At 38.9% G+C, this 19,435-nt stretch overlaps 2 protein-coding genes across 3 annotated transcripts in view; one reads left to right on the plus strand and one right to left on the minus strand.

Moving 5' to 3' along the window:
• LOC127629997 (tripartite motif-containing protein 16-like) overlaps positions 1-19,435 on the plus strand; it is a 327,862-nt gene that overhangs the window by 178,705 nt on the left and 129,722 nt on the right. The window lies entirely within an intron of this gene.
• Positions 3,156-14,286, minus strand: LOC127630002 (transgelin-like). Its single transcript, XM_052107367.1, has 5 exons — positions 14,126-14,286; positions 7,699-7,890; positions 5,965-6,133; positions 4,031-4,133; positions 3,156-3,737 (listed from the first exon to the last, which is right to left on the minus strand). Exons 2-5 carry the CDS (start codon positions 7,876-7,878, stop codon positions 3,590-3,592), a joined length of 600 nt encoding a protein of 199 aa, XP_051963327.1. The 5' UTR covers positions 7,879-7,890; positions 14,126-14,286; the 3' UTR covers positions 3,156-3,589.

Consider the following 19,435-nt stretch of genomic DNA (forward strand, 5'->3'; position numbering starts at 1 on the left):
GTTCTTTATTGAACAAAATGAAAATAAACAAGACAGGAACAAAGGAAACATCCACGAGGGGAAAAATTAAACCAAAACATCAAGGGAACACAAACAGGGAGAACAGGGCAAAGCATCTACATCAGACATCCACAAACAACGATCCACAATGACTGGGGAACAAACAGGGTTTAAATACACAGGGAGAGTGATGATCAAACAGAACACAGGTGAGAACAAGGAGTGACTGCTGGCAGTGATGAGGGCAGGGAACTATGGGAAGTGTAGTTTTAAGACAGTTGACAAGTGAAACACTGAGCAGTAAATGAAATGAACTCTGGACCTTCTGACATGTCAGTATGGCATGCAGCGCAGTTTACTTAAAATGCTTTTTATGCTTTTTGACCACAAAGTACTCCACTTCATATTTACATTTGCAGAAATGTGAATACAGGTTATACTACATGTATTTTGGCCTTCAATTATGTTTATTTTCAGACTGCATATTAAGTCAAGTAATTTTGATTTGTATAGCACTTTTCATAATGCATGTCATTTAGAATCATCTTTACAGAAATTTGTGCTGTTATGTCTGGAATGTTTAAAGTCCTCATTGAGCAGTTTATTGAAAATCATGCCTTAAAAAGTATTTGTCTTTAGACCCCCAATTAGCAAGCTAAAGTTGACTGTGACATGGAACACACAACTCCATAAGATGTTAATTAAAGGAGAAAAATAACCATGGGGAAAACCAGGCTCACTGTGGGGGCCAGTTCTCCTCTGCTTAATCAGCATAAATTTACACTAATAAGCCGAAACATTATGACCACCCACAGGAGAAGCGAATAACGTTGATCATCTCCTAACAAGTTCACATGTCCAGGTCTAGGTAGATTAGATGGTAAGCGAACAATCAGTTCTCGTAGTCAACGTGTTGAATGTAGGAGAAATGGGCAGAAGACCTGAGTGACTTTAACAAGGGCCAAATTGTTATGGCCAGAGGACTGGGCCAGAGGTGCTCCCGGTCAGCAGTGGTGAGTACCTACTTACAGTGGTCCGATGAGGGACAAACCACAATCTGGTGACAGGGTGTAGGGTGCCCAAGACTCATCGATTCGCAATAGGAGGAATGTTTCACTTGGATGGTCGGTCGGTCGGTTGGTTCAAGATGTTGCCCTGGCCTCTAAATTCCCTACATCTCAATCCGATTGAGCATCTGTGGGATGTGCCAGACCAACAAGTCTGATCCATGGCAGCTCCACCTTGCAACTTACAGGACTTGAAGGATCTGCTGCTAATGTATTTTAAACCAGATACCACAGGACACCTTCAGGGTTCTTGTAGATTCCATGCCTCGTTGGTTGGTGCTGTTTTGCCAATATTAGTTATTAATGTCTAGTACAAGTCATGGTTTAAATTAGTAAACTACGTAAATGTTAGGTGCCAATGTTTAAAACTAAAGCACACTGATTAAACTGTAAGATTGATATGTGTATTTGAACTTCCTCCTAAATTGACTGAAGAAGTAGATGACATGTAGATGATATGTCCTTTGTTATTGGCTGTTAAAGAATTTAGTTGGCAGTATGTATTTCATTTTAAGAATACATACTGGAATTATGCAGAGCATATTGTTCCCTTTGCTAACAGATCCATTTATCAGTGGATTTTATGTCTTATTCATTGTGATTAATGTTGTATGTTTCAATTGTCAGAGTTGTGGAAGATGCCATGAGTGGACAGTATCTGAACAGCAGTTTTGCTCTTCCCTGCCCACCTGGCATAGATGTTCCTCCTGATATTGTGAACCCATTTACCTCCAACATCTTAAAGGTGTATCCTCCAGAAAACACACATGCATTCAGTTACACACACATTGTGCAGAGTTTAACTATATGGGACTTTCCACTAATAGAATACAACATGTTGATTGTCAACCTCAGGAGGTCAAAGTTAATATCCTGTGAGTTGTTTTGTTTTCTGTCCATTTCAATTCAAAACGTTCAACTCTGTTACCAAAATTTCAGACATGTCTGTTACAATTTAAAACCTTCCTAAGTTGTTTTAGCAACAAACATCCAATAGACATTATAAAATGAATACAAATGACTAGGGATGCACCAATGTATCGGCTGCTAATATTTATTTAATATTTTTTAACTAATTATGACCAAATTAAAACCATCGGCATATCTGTAATAAGCATGAAAACACAGAGATGAAATACAATGGTTGATTTATAATTAATAAGTAAAACACTTTGTAAAATCTCTTTTAAAACGAATTTAAATCCAAAATCAAGAAATAATAATAGCCACAATATGTAGAAAGGTTGTCACTTCTAAGAACATGTATTATATAATTCTTATTCTTTCTCGCTGTACTCTGTGCAACTCCTGCGACTGCACTCAAAAGCCGCGAACCTCAATTTTATACGCAAAAACAAGAGTAGCAGAAAAGGAAAGTTGATGAATTACTGCATCTAGATGCTTGACATATAGAGAATAAGCTTAAAGATGGTGAGCTTTGGCGCATGACAAGGTTTAACATGGTGTGACAGGGCGGAGGGCGGGGCCGTGATTATACACACCCGGTCCCTTATCAGGCTAATTAAGCCTCCGAGAGGGATAAAGGCTGATTGCGGACGGTGGTGCGACGAGAGAGAGATCGTTTACGGACTTGTCCGTCATTTGTGTGTGTTTGTCTTTTGTTTAAGTTAATCATTAACATTTTATTTATATTGCCAAGCCGGTTCTCGCCTCCTCCTTTCCATTGAACTGCTTTACACATTGATTGAAAGTGTTAAGAGTGAGTTAAATATGTTTATTAAAATGACAGAGTTTTCCCTTTTTTCTTGCTTCTGATACATTGATTGTCACTTTTTTGAGTTTTGACACCTCAAACAATTTTGAGAGCAGAAAGAGTTAAACACTGAGGCGTGCTCTTCTGCAGCCATTTTTCTGCTACTGGAATGTTTTTACTGAAGTGTGATATACTTCCGAACAACCCACCTCTGATGTAGTTTGAGATTTTTTCTCTTTTATCTCTGCACATTAATGACATGTCTGTGAGTCATTGTATTGTAAAATCAACATGAAACATCTAAACATCTCATTTTTACTTCAGTAATTATGACATATTTGAAATAGGATATTCAACAGCAACAACAACAAAAATGTAGCTGTAACTTTGTTTTATCCATGGAGAATTGATTGGATAGGGAAAAATGGACTTTATGCCATCCAAAACAGAAAGTTGTTTCAGGAGTTGTTTCATTAATTTTGATTTTAATAGAGGCCAACATTTTTGGGAATAATGCACATGTATTAAGAAAGAAAATAGAGTAAATTCTGATTTTACGTTGACTTTAACATACAGATGTAATGTGCACACAGCATAATTATTTACATTATACTCTGCTGAAAATGTTGGTCTGCAACAAAGAACATCAAATTCACTCAATTTCACCAAGTTCATTAAAAAGGTTACAGTAAGGGCTGAAAGGTCATGGAAATTATGTTAGTACCAAATTGTTTGTGTTCATTTTATTATGTTATTTTTACAATCGTATTTTGAATGGAACATTATTGTGCGGTTGTGATTAATGGGTTCATGGGTTCATGATCTGTCGGGGTCTGCCGTAGCCTGTCATGCCCGCTTGCGAAGCTCCTTTGTTGGATCCCATCTGCAGACCGATGACATTTTTCCCTTCTTTCAGCTGGTTGTCAGAAAAATCCCTCCGGTTTTCCTGAGCTTTCCTGCAGGTTAGCACACAGCAGACATGTGACCATTAATAAATCAAATGAATGTTTTTGTCTTGTGGTTTTAAATTAAATCCATATAATGCTCTACAGCAGTGGTTCCCAACCCTGTTTCTGGATCTCCCTTTTCTGACACACCCAATTCAGGTCTTGGAGTCTCCACTAATGAGCTGATGAGTTGAATCAGGTGCTTTTGATTAGGGAGATATTCAAAATGTGTAGTATTGAGGGGCCTCCAGGAACAGGGTTAGGAACCACTGCTCTACAGTATTTGGTATCTCACTGCTCACTTAAAAAACCAGTTGGGATCTCCATGGAAGTTGCCATCATCTTTTGTAACTGCGACGCTGCCCAGAACCATCAGTGTTCTTTGCACGGCAGCCAAATCCTTTCCTGTCAGACAATAATGAAATAGACCTTTTTACAACTAGGATATAAAAAGAGAGTGCAAATTACTTAATTGATAGGATTTTAATGCAATAGTAATCAGTCTTAATTAAGTAGATATTGAATGCATTTTTATCAGCATTCATAAAAACAGCATTATTAAACAGCTAACTGAATCCCAGACATGAAATCAGCCTTATAGGAAGTATTAACAGGCAGCCCTGCTGTCATGGAAACCAATCAGCCTCAGTAGCCATTAGCTGTTATCTGGCTAATTTAATAGCATTGTGCACTGAACAAGACAGAACTGACAATACAACAGCTGTTGACTGAACACAACAACAACGCCGACATTACCATTGCAGGTTATTTATGTACTTTTAGTTAAAAGTTTTTTCATGATCCATAGTGCTGTCACAGGAAAGAAAGTTTGCTTCTGGTGATGTTTATTGCTGGTTTGTCATCCAGTTTATGATGCATTACCGCCACCTACAGAGCTGGACAATGAAACTTCACAAGAAAGTCTTAGAGTGGGGTCACTTTAACATGTCAAGGTGTCTAAAAAAAACCACAGCTCACCTGCAAGAGGTATTGAACAACGGCGAGACGCTTCACAACAGTCAAAGATGTCCATTTATTTTAGCCCATGTTTACATAGGAAAACAACTGAAAAACAAGTTCTAAGTTCAATGTGTCATGTGAAGGAGGTTTGAAGCAGACTTGATAAACCGGATTATAGTGTTCTCCTACAACAACTACGTATTTACTTAAAGGTAAAAAGTAGTAGTTTTTTTCATTGCATGCCCGCCTTGGCATCCGTTGTGTGTAATCTTATTATTTATTGGATTTGAAATTGTGTTGCGTCATAGGGCCTTATTATTATAAAAAATTATTAAACATATTTTCGTTATTTCTATTAGCCTATTTACCATCCAGCTGCATAAAGAGCCGCATTTCATACTGAATAATTCACCCTCCAAAGGGCACTTTGAAGGGAAAACAATCATTATAGTCATGCTGTAAGATCCATAATTTCCTATTAAAATGACCTAAAAAGAGTGTTCAGAATAACTCTAATTATTTATTCTTGTAACGCTCTCACAGTGGCTGGTTTTGAAAGGAATAGGGCATAGAGATGATCACTTCTGAATATAACGCACCCTAAATGAGGTTGTGTGTCGTGTGTTATAACAATTTCAATGCATCATCAATTACAACAGTCAGTGGCTCACAGCATGGATCGATATTCTATTCAAGCACAACACCCATGTATAAATCAATAATAATAAATACTACTAGTAATAGATATATTAGATATCTATGGTGAAACCAATGTTCAGTGGGCAGCAAGAATCCTGAAATTCCCGGAAAATTTTGTCTCCCAAACCAACCCTGCTCAGCGGCCATCTTTGGAACTCTACTGGTCAGCTATTTTCTATAGATATAACACAAGTGCAGTTCCTATCGACTTGAATGGGGAAAGACTGAAATCTCCAAAACAGTTGGTCAAGATTACGATCAAAGAACATATTTCAAATTGGCAGTAAAATCTGACAACACTGGTATCATAAATTGTGCTTTGTTATAGCTCACGCTAAAAACAGCTATTTTTCAGGCCGGTCCAGCAAATGTGCATGCATGTTCTTGGGATAACTGACAGGTGATTTCTGTGCCTAAAAGGCGATTGGCTTTTTTTACCTGAAAGGCAGGACTTCCTTTTCTACACCCGCCATGTAATATTAATAGAAAAATTAATGAAGAGCTGCAAACTCTGATCAATTGAATATTAATTGAGACGATTGTGACAGGATTCATAGGTCTGTATATATTGACTCACCCTCCCACAGATCAACCGTCTGAAACATGTCAGTTTTAGTGACACCATACTGTTCAGCAGCTTTGAGGAACTGAGACACCTGCTCCATCTGTTTGAAGGCCATACTGGAGCTCTGGATCTTCTTTACGGGTTTGTCTTTACAGAGACTGTTGATGAGCTCACACAAAACCTAAGAACGGATACAGAAGACAAAAATAACATTTTACAGAAGAGTGACCAAGTTAGTCGTGCAGATAACTAGTGTGGGCTTGATGTTAATAGGGGTTGATTTCTCTTTTCTAGTTTTTCTTCTGCATATTCTGGCATGAAATCTATGGCAGCTGATAGAACTGTACGGTTAAAAAGTGAAATTTGGCACATTAAATGGGGTTTGATCTGAACATTCCTTGCGGACATATTGGTGTGGGCCTCTCAAACCCTCTGCCTGATCTCTTGAAAAAAACGTGACTGGTGACATTTTAGCAAAATTATATTAGGTGGCTCATGACACGTACACCGATAAGCCAAAACATTATGACCACTTACAGTTGAAGCAAATAACGTTGATCATCTCCTAACAAGGCAACATGTCAAGGTCTGGGTAGATTAGATAGTAAGCAAAGAATCAGTTCTCGTAGTCAACGTGTTGAATGCAGGAGAAATGTGGAAGAGTAAAGACCTGATTGACTTTAAATTGTTATGGCCAGATGACTGGGTCAGAGCATCTTTTAAATGGCAAGGCTTGTGGGGTGCTCCCGGTCAGCAGTGGTGAGTACCTACCGACAGTGGTCCAAGGAGGGACAAACCGGTGACAGGGTGTTGCGTGCCCAAGGCTCATCAAAGCACAAGGGCAACGAAGGCAGTATATTGTTGCATTCTACCTTACCACCATTGCAGACCAGGTACACCACGTCATGGCAGTGGTATTCCCTGATGGCGAGTGGCCTCTTTCAGCAGGATAATGCGCCCTGCCACACTGCACAGACTGTTCAGAAATGGTTTGAGAAACATAAAGAAGAGTTCAAGGTGGTTCTCAATCCAATTGAGCATCTGTGGGATGTGACTTGAAGGATCTGCTGCTAATGTCTTGATGGCAGATAGTCCATGCCTTGGCGGTTGGCGCTGTTTTGGAGGCACGCGGAGGCCCAACGGCATATTAGGCAGATGGTCATATTTTTTGGGCACATCAGTATATGTGGCACTATAAGTGAGTTAAATGTTCCCCCAAACAGATAAGGTATTTAAGGTTAATGCTCTATCGAGTTTTAAATCAACAAAACTGACCTCCCTACCCTAAACCTTAAACCCAAACATAACGATAGTATCAGAAAAAGCAAAGGTGAGATTAAAAACACAGCCTTCGTTTTGTGATGCTTCTATGACACTTTGGGTTCACGTGTGGACTTTCGTGCTTTTCCAGACTTGTACCTCAGTCCTTTACATCACAAGGGCAATGTTTTATCATTTGAGATACCACACAATTTGATCACTCGAACAAGCTTGTAAATATAGTTGATTATGTAATGCAAACATTAAAATGAGTCATTTGCTATTGTAAAAGCGTTTAGATGTCATAAGATAGCATTGTGTGAGGAACGGGGTGAAAAGTACGTGTTTATGAAATGATAATCTGCCATTCTACTTGTGATTTGTGTGAAACTAAACAAAAGTCATTGTGCCTCTAGTGTACTCAACCAGGTTTGCTTGGCACTCTAAATTGCTGCTTGCAACTGTATATCTTCTGATGTCACTTACACATCCATCTTTAAGCCAGGCCTGGAACCCCAGTTTTCCAGCCTCTGGTTGTCCCACTGCAGAGCCACACTGAGCCATGATCCACTCCACCAGACGGGCCTCAAGGTCAGTATCATACTTCTGCTCAATCTTATCCTGCACCTGCCGGCTTAGCCCATACGATGGACCTTTGTTGGCCATACTCGGAGCTTCCTGCTTACAAGAAGAGAGCAGAGGACATGGCATGGATTTTCTTAGACCTTTTTCTGCACTGGAACAGAATCACTATTCTATAAACACAACATAGTTTCATAATATCTCATAATAATTCATTTGAAATGGCAAAATCGTAAGATAGGGTACGACTTGAGTATGAACTTTTAGACGAATCAACAAACAGAATTTGAAATCTATAAAATATAGGCATAACATTTTGGCTCACCTCCTATCCAACACTTCCAACACTGATGTTTTCTATCTTCCATCATACACATTGATTTTTCTATTAAAATCATGAATTAGGTTTAGGGTTTGAGTAAGGTGAAAGACTCGTAACTCTTTACTAATATTTATTACCCTATAGTAATTATAAATTATACGTTTATAGTTAATTCAATATTTATAAACTGTTGTTCCTAAAATGTTACTACATACGAAAAGTTATTACATTTTTAACCCTTTGTTGTTTGTTTCATGTAGTATTTAGTTTATCAGTTGGAAAATATTTATAAGTATAAATGATGTGATCAGAAGATGATATAGTTGTGTACATTCTGTGGGGGTTTGAAGCAAGTTTGTAGCAGCAGAAATAGTTAACCTTGTATAAATTGTCATGCGTGTGACAATAGCTTTATGCTAAGCTAAAATGATATTTCTAGCTCTTTCTAGCTATCAAGAAAATCCACACTAGAGAACAATTCGTTTTTTCTCTTGTAAAACATTTGAGATTAGGGCAACGATCTTAATCTCAATGATCATTTTGCATTGTTTTCCTTTAAAAATATCTGAAAATCATAAATATGCTTTATCTTGTTTTATTAGCAACATTGCATAAGATATTTAGGCTTTTTTCACAGAATCTATTTTTAATGCATCTTAATGTACTGGTGGATATTTTTTTAATTGTTATTAATGTACTTATAATCCAAACAAGTAAATAAATCTGTCAGTGCTGAAGAAGTAATCCAAAGTATTGAGATTATGTTACTGACCTTTCAGCAGGTAATCTGTAGTGGAACACATTTTAAAAGTAATCCTCCCAACCCTGCCTATAAACAAATTCTTTACAAATACTTTAAAACATGTAGCTAAAAAAAAGGTTTACCTTTAGACTTTATGGTCAGATTTAGGGGTTAAACTTTTAGGAAAAATCGTGACAACATTGTTTGTTTGGTTTGTTTATTTTTTACTCTATGGGAGAAAAAGTCGTTTTTAAGTAACTTATGATTTCGCCATCTCGTACTATAATTACGACTTATAGTGAGAAATGTATGAGGCCTATGGTGAATTAAATTTATGTGTTAGCCTACAAATTTGACATCATGACTGCAACAGCTGTATTTACCTGTGCTGAAATCCTCTTCACTTGAAACATTCACTTACAAAGACAATCAAAATCAAGTGGAAACAGCCAATGATGCAGGTAGAAGCAGTCACGGGTATAAACCCCCAAACACAAATTGCTTCCAAAAGCGCACAGTTCAGCTCAATCATATTTTTGTCAGATGAACTTCTTGAACTAAACTGTGATACAAAAGGCAACTATAGACACACATTCATGAGTGTACATGTTCATATAATCCTTGAGTCAGATGAAAGTGAACAGATTTGACTTAATGTCTATGAATGAGGCTTATACCCTTGTGTTTTTAGGTTTAGGATTAGATAAACATGCTCCACCCGAACGTTTGTTTAAAACTCTATCGATCACATTCAGGCAATACATTTCAGCAGTTTCAATCTCAGCCAAGCATAAAACACACACATACTGAGCAGCAGCATCACCTGTGCTGCCATTCTGTGCTTTGGGGCACCACTTCTTGATGTTCCACCTTTGAGGAATGAGTCTGAAGTCATTTACCATTACAACATAAATCATTTGTAAATGTTTGAGGACTTTTAGCCACTTTTATGCAGATATTTGGGAAAATAGCACTAAAAGTATTTGGACACTAAACGTCACCCTGACAAGGAGGTACTGCCCCAAGTGAAGGAGTTCAAGTAACTCAGGGTCTTGTTCACGAGTGAGGGGACAATGGAGCGGGAGGTTGGCCGGAGAATAAGAGTAATGAATCATTCTCGATCTACTGGCCAATTTTCATTCCTACCCTCACCTATGGTCATGAAGGCTGGGTCATGACCGGAAAAACTAGGTCGTGAGTACAATTAGCCGAAATAGGTTTCCTCAGAAGGGTGGAGGGCTTCACCCTTAGAGATAGGGTGAGGAGCTCAGTCATCCGTGAGGAGCTTGGAGTAGAGCCGCTGCTCCTTTGCCTCGAAAGGAGTCAGTTGAGGTGGTTTGGGCATCTGGTAAGGATGCCACCTAGGTGAAGACCCAGGACTAGTTGGAGAGATTACATCTCCACACTGGCCTTGGAATGCCTCGGGGTCCCCCAGTCAGAGCTGGTTAATGTGGATCGGGATAGGGAAGTTTGGGGGCCCCTTCTGGAGCTGCTGCCCTCACGACCCGACATCGGATAAGCAGTTGAAGATGGATGGATGATGGAAATCACCCTGACACCAGTTGCTTAAAAGTCATTGCAAAAAGCTTGCGCAGCATTTGAGTGCAGATCACACTTGCTTTGTTATTTTAGTATCTAATGCAATTGAATTCAGATATTTTCAACCCTGCTCACTTTCAGGTCATGTTTGACCCATTTAAGAATTCAAATCAGTGTAATCTTGTTTTTTGATTTTCCTCAACAACAACAAAGTATCAACTTTTTCTGATTCTTATTCATATTTTCACAATGTCAGGGTGTTTTGGGGGATTTCATGTTTTGGGGTAGGTGGTTGCATTGTTAACCCTTGTGTGCTGTTGGGGTCTTTTTGGACCCGTTTTGATTAATAGTTTTCTTTAATAAAAAATGTGGTACACTAGTGGTACAATACTTGGTTATGTTTTCTCCACTAGCTATCCTAACACACACAAATCTGGACTTGATTCAATAAGACTAAGGGGTTGTGTGAAAAAAGCAACACTTGTGATGTTCCAGGTCATTTTTGACCCGCCATAGGAAATGAATGGGAAATACTGAAATACAGCGATTTTTTTTGTTTTGATTTTGTCAAATAAAAATCAATAAATAAGACACAATACAGAACACAACCACACATACTGTACATTAAGGGGTGAGACTATAAAACATCCACAATGCAGAATACACACACACCCACACACACATACAGATTTGTTTGATTATATTAGTGATCTCTAATTGACTTCCATTAATTTTATATCAGACTAACAATATTTTCTATTTCCAAACTCTACTCCTAAACCTAAACACACAAACATGTGCACGTCAATAGATTTGAAGATCACCATCCGACAAACCTGTCTATATATACCAAGCATACCACAAAGGTCTGAGTCTGACCCCTGTGTGACAGTGTTTATAGTAGAATTTTGATGTTTAATTTTTTAAATAAATGACAGGTAAAAAAACATTTACTCTGTCTTTTCACTTTGACTGTGGCAGCATGGTCAGGTTTGACTGCATATTGGAGCATTGTTGCAAAATCTGACACTTTAACACAAGTGGTTTGAAAGATGCTACAAAAAAATTGATAATGTCTAAATATGTATCCAATGCATAACTTCTGATAATATCTAGAAATTAATTTTGTTAGATCATGCACAGAGCACTGGAGCCATCTACTGGACATAGTTGTTATTTCATGTAATTGTTGTTTTTATTCCAGATGTCACCACATACCCCCAATGCATGACAAATTGTGATGTTTTAACACTCTTGCCATTTACTGAAATGAAGGTTTTTATTGAAATGAAGATTACATAAAATGTGCTTTGAAATGTTCAATGAAATTGGATGGTGTTATTTAGTCATTTAGAGCTAAATAATGTCCAAATAACATCACTTTAGTGTTTTTACTTTAGTTAAATGAGTGTTCTTTAAAATGTAAAATATTACTCACGTATGTGCGGGTCCATTCCGACAAGTGTGACTCACAAATTAACATCGCACAAGGTTTAAATGGATGCAAGTTGCTGCTAGTTACTTACTGGCCCAGTTCAAAAGAGACAATTCCCAAGTGTCTATGATATTCTGATCCCTTGATATGTTAAGGAGACAATTCCAAGTGAAGTCATTTTTCTTTTGCCGGCAGACATTTATTTTCTGAAATGTTTGTTGGGAATTTTCTCCAAAGCAGAAGGGTTAAATGTGACTTCAGTGTCCAAATACGTTTTGGGGCCATTTGGAATTTTTGATGCAACCTTGACCTTGGTGTTCATGTAATTCGTTTTATATATATATATATATCTTCTCTTTTCAGTGTTTATTTATTATTCATGTTTAAGCTTAAATGTGGGTGCAGCGAGCTATTGCTGAGTGTCCCAGTTGTAATCTTTGCTCTCCATCAACTATTAGGTAATCTGTTATGCACATTTCCTTATGAGCTGCATGAACTGTAGATCAAGAAAGACATGTGGATGCTACAAACTTATGAGTCATTAGTCAACCATGTGAGGTCATTGACCTTTACTGAGCCCAGCTGTGACATACAACAGTTTACAGTTTGTGCTGTAAATAAAGAAATTACTACGTACTTAAACACACCCATGAATCTGTTCTGTGTGACTTCCTCTGTTTTAAAGGTTTAAAACTTTAAATAACTGTTTAAAACATGGTTGAAATTAACTCAGAGTATGTGTTAGCATTTTGACTCATTGGAAGTTTTGTTTCAATCCCTTTAAGGTAATCCTTTCAAATTGCAATTAAAGGAATAGTGCACTTCGAAATGAAAATAATGTCATCATTCACTTACCTCCCGAAGAGTTGCTTTTTCCCTACAATGAAAGTGATTGGTGACCATGGTTGCTAAGTGAGATTTTCAGTAAATAACTTACATTTCAGTCTGTATGGCACATAAAGCTATTGTACGACTTACAGCAAAGAAAATAGTGCATGAGTTGTAAGGACTACTTAATGATTCTAGTATTTTTGTAATTTTTAAAGCTCAATAGCCCCTTGTCTCCACCCGCTTTCATTATATGGAAAAGAGCAGCGTGAACATTCTGCTAAACATTTCCATTTGAGTTCCCCAGAGAACAGAAAGTCATATGGGTTTGGAACTACATGAGGGTGAGTAAATGATGATAGAATTTACATTTTGGGGGGTGAATTATACCTTTAAAGTTATCAGTAAGACTTTACCTTAATGTTTCCTTTGTTAATGATTTATAAAGGAGTTCATTAATGACTAATAATTCCTTTACAAATGCATTAAAAATAATCAATGTGGGGTTATAACAACATGCAATACATGCCAAATACTGAGCCATTTTACCTCACATGTTATAAATGCTTAATAACACTGTTTCAACATTAGTAACCTATAAAAATCTATTGTGATGTACAGTGGACACAGATGAAGCATTTAATAATCAGTTAGCTGTACTTCAATACAAAGTGGACTGTAGCAAATTGTCTTAGTTCCTCCTAATCTTAATATATTAATATTTAATATAAACACAAGTTTAAATAAGTGAAATTATGGAGCATTTAAAACATGCAAGTAAAATTGCTCACTATTTGGCAAGTATTGCATGAAAGTCAGCCTCTTTATTCATGTTGTTATAACTGCATATCAAGGTCAGAAATGTATTTATTGTGGGGCAATATTTGCCCCCTAGATCAAACTTTTAGGGGCATAAAAACAGACGTGTCCCCCTTTTTTATATAACACTTGAAAATGATTCATTAAAGCTGTTAAATATAAATTGAAATCAGCATCAAATCATATTTTGTGATAGATTGTGATGTATTAGATTTACAATGAAATATTGGAAAATACTGTATTTCAGATGTTACGAACAAAAAAAGATGCTATTCATTATAGGGACATGTTTTGCCCTTACATTTTGAATTGCAGGTGAATTTATGTCCATGCCCCCATTCAATTTTGACCTTGCTGCATATCAGTGGTTTATAATGCATTTATAAATGACTTATAAGTCATTAATTAACTCCTTTATAACCCCTTAATTACATTTTCTCAAACTTATGGTTATGTGAGTACAGTAACTGACATATTATCCTCTTTATAATTTACTTAGTCATAATAAACAAGGAACTCATGCAAAAGTTATAATAATAGAGTTTTAAAGAGCGTTATTCTCTGAAATAAACCACGAGCAATCAAAAATGAATTCAAGATACAATAGGTAATAAAGTAAAGATGTTTAAAGTTAAAATATACTTACGATATATCCTTTATGGTCCTTTATGCAGTTGCTGTGAATTTTGTGTGTTTTTGTATGTATGTGTGTCTAGATCCGAGAGCTTGATGTTCAGCAGAGTGCTGCTTCAAGAGTAGATGTCTTCAACCTTAGAGAGTTAGAAAAAGCTTTCAGTGGGAATAGGAAACTGAAACCTTAAAAGGTCATGCTGTTTCCTCCTCTCAACTCGTCACCCAGTTCTGTCCTTTGTTGAAGCAAAGCCTTATTTGGGAAGAGGCTCAGAAGAGGACAGGAACCAGCCCAAGAGTCTTAAGTTTGGTCAGAGACCAGAATTCTCCAAATACCACCTCACTGCATCAGTCATGTTTAGAGAAAGCCTGCACTGATGCCTGCTAGAAGGTATGAGAAGTGTGAATAGGGGTGATAGGTAGAGAGTTTTGGGTTTAGACAAGGACATATATGGAATAGTTTGATGTATAGTTTAAATGAGTGAACATCAGAGGAAATAAACACGAAGAGCCTGTATGTCAGGATCAGGGATGTAGATCTAGAGGAAGCGAGGGTAGGAGAACTTTAGTTGAGATCACCAAAATGATTTACTGATGATTTGGAAGCAGCTGGTAACAAGGCCTTGTATGTACAAAATACTCCCTAGTGTGCACTCAGTATTACTTTAGCCAATATTGAAAGCATGCACTGCTTTACTGGGGTTTGTACTGACATTTAGAAGGATTCAGGACATTTAAAGGTGCACTCAGTAATTTTTACCCCATTAAAAAAAGATTAACTTCTAAAGACATGAATTGTAATTTTTTTTATGTATGTAGGAATTTATGAGCACTCACATTAATATGAAGACTCCAGTCATATCAGTAACCTTATAAAATATGGTTTTTTCCTCTTCCCAATTTCGAATACCCACTTCCCAATGTGCTCTAGGTCCTTGTGGTGGTGTAGTGACCCGCCTCAATCAGGGTGGTGAAGGACGAATCTCAGTTGTCTCTGTGTCTGAGACCGTCAATCCGCACATCTTATCACGTGGCTTGTTGAGCGTGTTACTGCGGAGACCTAGCGCATGTGGAGGCTTCACGCTATTCTCCGCGGCATCCACGCACAACTCACCACATGCCCCACTGAGAGCAAGAACCACATTATAGCAACCACGAGGAGGTTACCCCATGTGACTCTACCCTCCCTAGCAACCGGGTCAATCTGGTTGCTTAGGAGACCCGGCTGGAGTCACTCAGCACGCCCTAGATTTGAGTCAGCGTAAGTCCAAGATGACAGAAAGACAAAAGTTACTGAGTGCACTTTTAACTTTAGACTTTGTTTTTTAATCCTGATCTTATGAAAATGACGTGATGGGCGACATTTGTGCAAAATTATATTACGTGGTTCATTACATGTATTGCGGCATGTTAACACTTGTGCTGTGTTTTTTAACCTAATTTGGTGTTCCCGGTCAAAAATGTATAAAAATTGCTTATGCATCTCTCATTATGCTATATTGTCATGAAATATTGGATTAGATATTTTTCCCAACTTGTTTTCTTTCAATTAACACAGGTTTTATATACTTTTTTTTTTTTTTGGATCATAGTGATCATAAGCTTCATTGACTTTCTGTGAACTGTAAACAGAACTTTCTGTGAACATTCTGTACTATTTATAAAACTAGTGTGCTTTTATGTTTAACCCAGAAGTTTGTTTTGAAATGCTTTTATTTTGTACAAAATGGCACAAAATCACCGGCCATTGAAAATGAATTGGGGGTCAAAAAAGCACACACACACACACACACACACACACACACACACACACACACACACACACACACACACAAGATCACGTACATATACTAAATGTATTCTCTCTTGATATTTTTGCTTTAGTGGACATAATATATAATGTTTAAGACCTTAAGTTGTGTGTTATAATAATTTAATAAAACAAAATGTCATAACGACAATCATTATATGGCTTTATATTCATAATGACATCATCATCCTCTCAGGATATGAACTTTTCCTGTGTCTTCTCTTCTTTTATCACTTTATTGTATGTTTTGTTATGTTTGTTGATAGGGGACAATCTTAAACTGTCATTCCTGTTATCAAGATTTTATACCAAAAACTACTGATTAAAAAGTGGATAAATATACAAATATCAGTATTAAATTCTCTTTCTAAAAAATAATTTGTAGAGTCATGACGTTGAGCATGAATTTAGTATATTAGATATTCTGTCAGAAAATTTACTTTAAAAATCACCTTTTTTAAATGGAAGAGGGAGACCCATATACACAGGAGAGCTAGGATATTTGTATAATACTCAATAAACGTAACACTAGTAATAACTAAATGCATAATGTACTTGCGTTGGCCATATCACAGTGACTTATGTGCAATTACAATTCAGTCTTCAACCTTTAAACAGCTATTGTTCCTCCATCAGTTACATATGTTTTTGTGTTGTTTTCTTGCCTCATTTGGTCACAGTGTAAGAATCTGGGCTGTTCCTGACTGACTGAATGTAACATGGTCTCTAGGCCTGCAGGTATGAGAGTCCAGAGTGTGAAGAATACACAAAGCAACCCAGTATACATTAGCTGTACAGTGTGAATCAGGGTTAGATTTAAACCCCTCTGTTTTGGAGAAAATTCTAAAAGAACCGTTTTGTGCAAGTCAAAAAAGACCCAGTGATGTAAAATAGACAGCACCTTCCATTTGAATACAAATATGAACATTGCCATGGGCTTTTCACACTAAAAACAACCTTTTTAAAATTGCATTTCATCTGCAAAGGACGCCACCTATATGTCTGTGATGCTTCTATTCTTTACTCTAGCTGAACAGTAGCACCTTCATATTGAGTGAAACAAAGATGAAAATTAGAATACTTACACACTGTATCTGTCCTATTCAAAAACATTTTTATTTCAGATTATGAATGTCCACCCCGCAGATACAAAATGAGCAAAAAATCCCTTGACTTTCATTAAAAAGCTCCCCACACATATCAGGGTGTCGTAGAGACTTGGGGATGGTCTCTTTTGATTTGGGCCAGTAATCAACCATCTTACAACTCAATAGCAATGCCCTTGTAATCACCCAAAGCACAATGACATTATATGACATAAATATAAACAATAAAAGCATTATTTCTGCATTTATTTATGTTGTGGAGAATCCAAAGGCATTTCGACAAACACAAGATTAAGATGAGGTTTTCCCTGTTTAACTCTTAAATAGATCAAAAAGGTCCCGAAATGTTATCTTAAATAATAGTTTGGTTTCATGTCTTTACCTTTCAATTACATCTCAATGCTATCTGTGACGGAGACTCAGGCAGGTTGGGATCCATAAGCAGTTTAATAATAAACACTCAGTAGTCGTACAGGCAATGGTCAAGCACAGGTAAACAGATATGTAAGAGGCAGGCAGAATCAGAGTGAGGGCAGGCAGCAAACAATCAATAAACTAGAACTGGCAATCGTAATACAGGGCAGGCGGCAAACAAACGAGGTACAGAGACAAAGCTGGGTCGATACACGATAGACAGAACAGGAAACAGGGTAAACACTTGGAATTGTAGCCGGAGCAAAACAAGACTTCGCAAAGAGTGTGTATATCAGAGTTCATTAAATAGTGGAGGGGAAACAGGTAACAGCTGTGGAGCAATAAGACCTAGGTATGTGGGCTTATGGGAAATGTAGTCTATAGTCAATACTCCGATGAATCTGATCTCCGACGGCTGGAGAGGGAGGCGCTCTCCATGTTCGTGACAGGGCCCCCCCCTGTGAGCGGCTCCGGACGCGAAGATGCGACTTGCGAGGTCTTCCCCGGGGTCGAGGGGCCGGTCTCTCCGGATTGGTCCGGTGGAACTCTGCGATGAGATTGGGATCGAGGATGTCATTAGCATTTACCCAGGATCTTTCCTCCGGACCGTACCCCTCCCAATCCACCAGGTATTGGATCTGACCCCGGTGTCGTCTGGAGTCTAGCAGGGAACGCACCAAGAAGGCTTCCTCGCCGCCCACAATCATGGGAGGGGGCCCGGAACACACCTCCTCCTCAGCCCTCGGACCATCAGCCCGTTTGAGCAGGGAGACATGAAAAGTGGGAGAAATGCGATAGTTAGCGGGAAGTTGTAAACGGAAAGAAACTGGATTAAGTTTTTTGCAGGGGAGGCGAAGACGGAGATCCCGGGTGGAGAGCCAGACCCATTGGCCAGGAGCGTAGTTGGGACTGGGGCGACGATGACGGTCGGCTTGTTCCTTGAAACGATTCACCGCCCGTTGTAGGTGGACGTGGGCCTGGTCCCATACCGCCTCACTGCGTTGAAGCCAATCGTTCACTGCGGGGACCTCCGAAGGTTCGCCGGACCAAGGAAACAGGGGGGGCTGGTATCCCAGGATACATTTGAAGGGAGTCAGGTTGGTAGATGGTTTAAGTAGAGAGTTTTGGGCGTATTCTGCCCACGGGAGGTACCGACTCCAATCCGTCTGGTTATGGTGACAATATGTACAGAGGAATTTGGTTATTTCTTGATTCAAGCGTTCCGTCTGGCTGTTGGACTGCGGGTGGTAACCCGAGGTGAGACTGACATTGACGTTTAGGAGCCGGAAGAAGGCTTTCCATACCCTGGACGTGAACTGGGGACCCCGGTCCGAAACGATGTCCTCTGGAAGGCCGTAATAGCGAAAGACGTACTGGAATAGTTGTTCAGCGGTCTCGAGGGCTGTGGGTAGCTTGGGTAGCGGAATGAGACGGCAGGCCTTGGAGAACCGATCGATGACAGTGAGGATCGTGGTGTGATGTTGGGAACTGGGCAGGTCGGTGACAAAGTCCACAGCGATATGTGACCAGGGACGTCGAGGTATGGGTAGTGGCTGAAGCAGGCCAGCTGGTGACTGTTTGGGGGTCTTGGCAATGTTACAGCTCTGACATCTGTTTACGAAGTCAGTCGTGTCCTCCGACAGAGTCTCCCACCTGAAGTGGTTCCGTAGCAGGCGAACAGTGGCTGTGGTGCCTGGGTGCCCGGAATGTGGAGCGTCATGTACCCAGCGAATTACCCTCTCCCGCAGACTGTGAGGTACAAATGTTCGGTTGGGTGGGCATTCGGGAGGAGGGGGGGCGGAGGTGTGGGCCTGGGCGATGTCTGACATGATGTCCCACTGAATGGGAGCAAGGACCAGCCCGGGAGCAATTATGGTTTCGTCGGTGGAGCTTTGTGGCATGGCTTCGTGCTGTCGAGAGAGAGAGTCAGCCTTGACATTCTTGGAGCCGGGTAGGTAGGAAATCGAGAAGTCGAAGCGGGTGAAGAACAAGGCCC

This window comes from Xyrauchen texanus, chromosome 36 (assembly GCF_025860055.1).
Source record: "Xyrauchen texanus isolate HMW12.3.18 chromosome 36, RBS_HiC_50CHRs, whole genome shotgun sequence".
Classification (NCBI taxonomy): domain Eukaryota; kingdom Metazoa; phylum Chordata; class Actinopteri; order Cypriniformes; family Catostomidae; genus Xyrauchen; species Xyrauchen texanus.